This window comes from Nothoprocta perdicaria, unplaced genomic scaffold (assembly GCF_003342845.1).
Source record: "Nothoprocta perdicaria isolate Ctin4 unplaced genomic scaffold, notPer1 scaffold_5, whole genome shotgun sequence".
NCBI classification, from domain to species: domain Eukaryota; kingdom Metazoa; phylum Chordata; class Aves; order Tinamiformes; family Tinamidae; genus Nothoprocta; species Nothoprocta perdicaria.
This window is the reverse complement of record NW_020455754.1, coordinates 4,985,443-4,988,764: the sequence shown is the minus strand read 5'-3', so window position 1 is coordinate 4,988,764 and position 3,322 is coordinate 4,985,443. Positions and strand designations below refer to the sequence as shown.

At 70.5% G+C, this 3,322-nt stretch overlaps 1 protein-coding gene across 1 annotated transcript; it reads left to right on the top strand.

Annotated features, from left to right (window-relative positions):
- The first annotated feature begins 224 nt into the window (after positions 1–224).
- LOC112954484 (ADP-ribosylation factor-like protein 3) lies at positions 225–2,126 on the top strand. The gene is made up of 6 exons (XM_026047665.1): positions 225–242; positions 513–656; positions 742–858; positions 936–986; positions 1,814–1,999; positions 2,079–2,126. The coding sequence occupies exons 1-6, from the start codon at positions 225–227 to the stop codon at positions 2,124–2,126; spliced, it is 564 nt and encodes a 187-aa protein (XP_025903450.1).
- The last annotated feature ends 1,196 nt before the right edge of the window (positions 2,127–3,322 follow it).

Below are 3,322 nucleotides of genomic sequence, written 5' to 3'. Positions count from 1 at the left end.
TCCCTGGGCAGGAAGGGCTCCTTCCCAGGGGACAGCTGGCGCTGAGATTTGCCCAGGGCATTATTTAACGCTGTGGGTAAATGGAGAAACAGCAGCTAATTCTGGAGCCTCTAATCCTCTTCCTCCTGTGGCGCCGGGCGCGGGCTGGTCACGCAGCGCGGGGAGGCGCTGGGGACAGGACCCGGCGCYCGCCAGCACGGCCGTCACTGCAGTGGCCCCGCACCATGGGCGAGGTGCAGACGGTAAGTGGGCTCCAGCCCCGATCCTGGCTCCAAACGGGCTCCAGCCCGACCTCCACTTCAAGTGGGCCCCACGCTGCAGTGTGGCGCTGCCGGTACCGCGGGGCCAGCCTGTCCCCAGCCCTGTCCCTCCACGAGTGCTCGTGGGGCAGCAAGCAGCCGCTCCGGCCCCGAGGAGCCGCGGCGCGGGCGGAGCGCGCGCAGGGCACTCAGCGCTCCGCTCCCCCGCAGGGYCCGCAGCCCGGCGCCCCCGCCGGCTCCCCCGGCCCCCAGGGGCTGCTCTCCGTGCTCCGGCGGCTCAAGGGCTCCCCGGAGCAGGAGCTCCGCATCGTGCTGCTGGGGCTGGACAAYGCCGGCAAGACGACGCTGCTGAGGCGCCTGGCGCGCGAGGAGCTGGGCACCATCACGCCCACGCAGGTAGGGGCGCCGYGGGCAGCGCGGCGCAGGCGGCGGCGGCTCCTGCCTTCCCGGCACGCGGCGCCTGCCTTTGCTCCCCCGGCAGGGCTTCAACATCAAGAGCGTGCAGTCGCAGGGCCTGAGGCTGAGCGTGTGGGACATCGGCGGGCAGCGCGCCGTCCGCCCCTACTGGCGGCAGTACCTGGGCAGCACCGACGTGCTGGTGAGCGGCGCGGGCGCTCYGCGGGGCGCTGCAGCGGGCGGCACAGGCGCCCACTGTGCTCTCTGTCCCCGCGGCAGATTTATGTCATCGACAGCGCAGACCAGAAGCGCTTTGAGGAGACGGGGCAGGTACGGGCGGCCAGCCMCGAGCAGCAGAGCCCTGGGGCTGCACTGGGGCAGCTGCGGGGCCCTGGGACCCACGGGCTGGGCTGCCTATGGGGAGAGCTGCCCCCGTGCTGGGGAAGGGCGCGGGGCGCTCTGCCCGGCACCAACCGACACGCGGAGCGCCCTGCTCCCGGGACCCTGCTCCCCGGCTTTCACCTAAGCTGGGTGAAATCTGATGGGGAAGGGACAACGGTGCCCCATCCCAAACCCYTCTCTGAGAGCAGCATCTGAGAGATGTCCCCACACCCTGCCTCTCCCCAGGGACAGCACGTGAGTGCAACCGACCCCATTTAGCCCTGTCCTCCCATGTCCACGTCCCCTGCACCGAGTTGACAACGTGGCAAAGCAAGGATTTATTCTTTGGAGCTCAAGTAGGGAATTCAGAGTTTTAAAGGCTTGGAAATGAAACCGGAGGGGAAGGTGAGATCCCGAGTGCCAGTCTGGGCTGAACCAACATGAGAAGCTGCCGGCGCAGCAGCGTGGGCGGCCAGACAAGGCGGGTGACAGCAGGTGGCCTGCGAGGGACACTGCGTCCCACACTGTCTTGGGGCTGGGAGTGTTTTACCTGGATGCTCTGGATGCAGCTCCAGGCGCTGTTGCAGGCAGGGGTAGCTGCAGGGACACGTGTCTCTCCTTTGGGACATGGGCAGACAAGAGCTCACAGCTTCTTTGGGCAGCAGTAGCCTGGGGAGGGAGGCGCTCTGCTCCATCCCATCCCAGCCAGCTCCGCACGGGGACAGCCGCTCCATGGTCAGCGGCAGCTCTCCTGGGAGCCGCGTCTCCCTCGGCAGGAGCTGGCGGAGCTCACCGAGCAGGAGTCTCTCCTGGGGGTCCCGCTGCTGGTGTTTGCCAACAAGCAGGACCTGGCGACCGCGGCACCCGCGGCCGAGGTGGCCGAAGGGCTCAGCCTGCACACCTACCGCGACCGGGAATGGCAGATCCAGCCCTGCTCGGCCCTCTCCGGGGAAGGAGTGCAGGTAGAGGGGCAGGGCGAGGGGAGCTCAGGGCCCGCAGCGCCCTTCRGGCTACACTCCCACATGTCTCTCTGCCCTCCAGGATGGGATGAACTGGATTTCCAGTCAGATCATCAATCGGAAGAAGTGAGAGGTGCTAMATGCAGAGGGGACCAAACCGCAGGTTCCTCGTGCCCCGAGGCTCCCCCAAAGGCTCRGCTGGCCGTGATCACTGATGGCTGAGCTCGGCAGGGGGTTCCCACGCAGCCTTCCATGGACCAGCACCTTCCCTCCACTCCCTGCCTGCTTTTCCACAGCTCCGACTCCTCAAACCGCTCTAGTCCTCCTGCAGCCGCTGCTGYGAGGGGGATGGCCGCATCCTGCCCAGAGCCCAGGCTTCCAGAGCCACCATCGCTGCCGACGTGTCCACCAGTCCCGCGCGCTGTGGAGCCCYTGCCCGCACCGCTGTGCAGGCACTCGCTGCCCGGCTCCCGTGCGGCACCCCGGGGCACCAAACGGCCCYGCTGCTGCCCCCGCCACAGTGACGGCCCCACGAGGCCTCCGCTCCGGCCAGAGGATCCGCACACGCATGASGAGCACAAGGAGGAGGAGAGGACGCGGCCGGGCGGGCCCTGACGGAGACTCCCGCTGCCGGGCTCGGCCCCAGGCACGCGGCGCCCCGCAGGGCCCGCACTAGGGCACAGCCCGGGCACAGCCCGAGCGCAGCCCAGCCGGCGCCTCTGCGGCCCGGAGGAAAACAGCCACCCCGAGGGCCGCAAGCCCCAGCCGCAGGGCGCTCGGGGCCGCGCGCCTGGGGCGGGAGCCGCTGCGGCGGACAGGCCCGGCCCAATAAAGGTGCCCGTGCCCGGTGCGTGCCCTGCGCTGCCTCCGTCCCGCCTGCGGCCCCGGCGGCAACGAGGGGAGGGGAGGGGGGGGAGGCCCGGGCGCCCCGCCGCCATCTTGTGAGGCGTTGCCATAGCGACGGGTCACGTGCTGGGCGGGGCGTTGGAACGCACGAGCCGCGCACGTTCCCGCGCCGCTCAGTGGTACTACAACTCCCGCCGTGCTGCGCGGCGCGCAATGCACGCCGGGAGCAGCCCCGCTGCCGCTCCTCCTCCCCACCCCGGTTCTCCCGCCTAGCGGGTGGCGGGAGCGCTTCCCTGCTGGCCCCGCCCCCTTTCCCCATTGGCTGCCAGCCATGGCGTGCACACCCCAGGAGGCGGGAACGCGGCGCGGCGCGCGCTGTTCATTGGCCGCGCTGTCCGCCGTTTCCGCGCGGGGGCGCGGCGGCGCGTGCCGGAAGCGGAGCATGGCGGCGGGTGCGCGCGGGCCGCTGTTGGCGGCGGC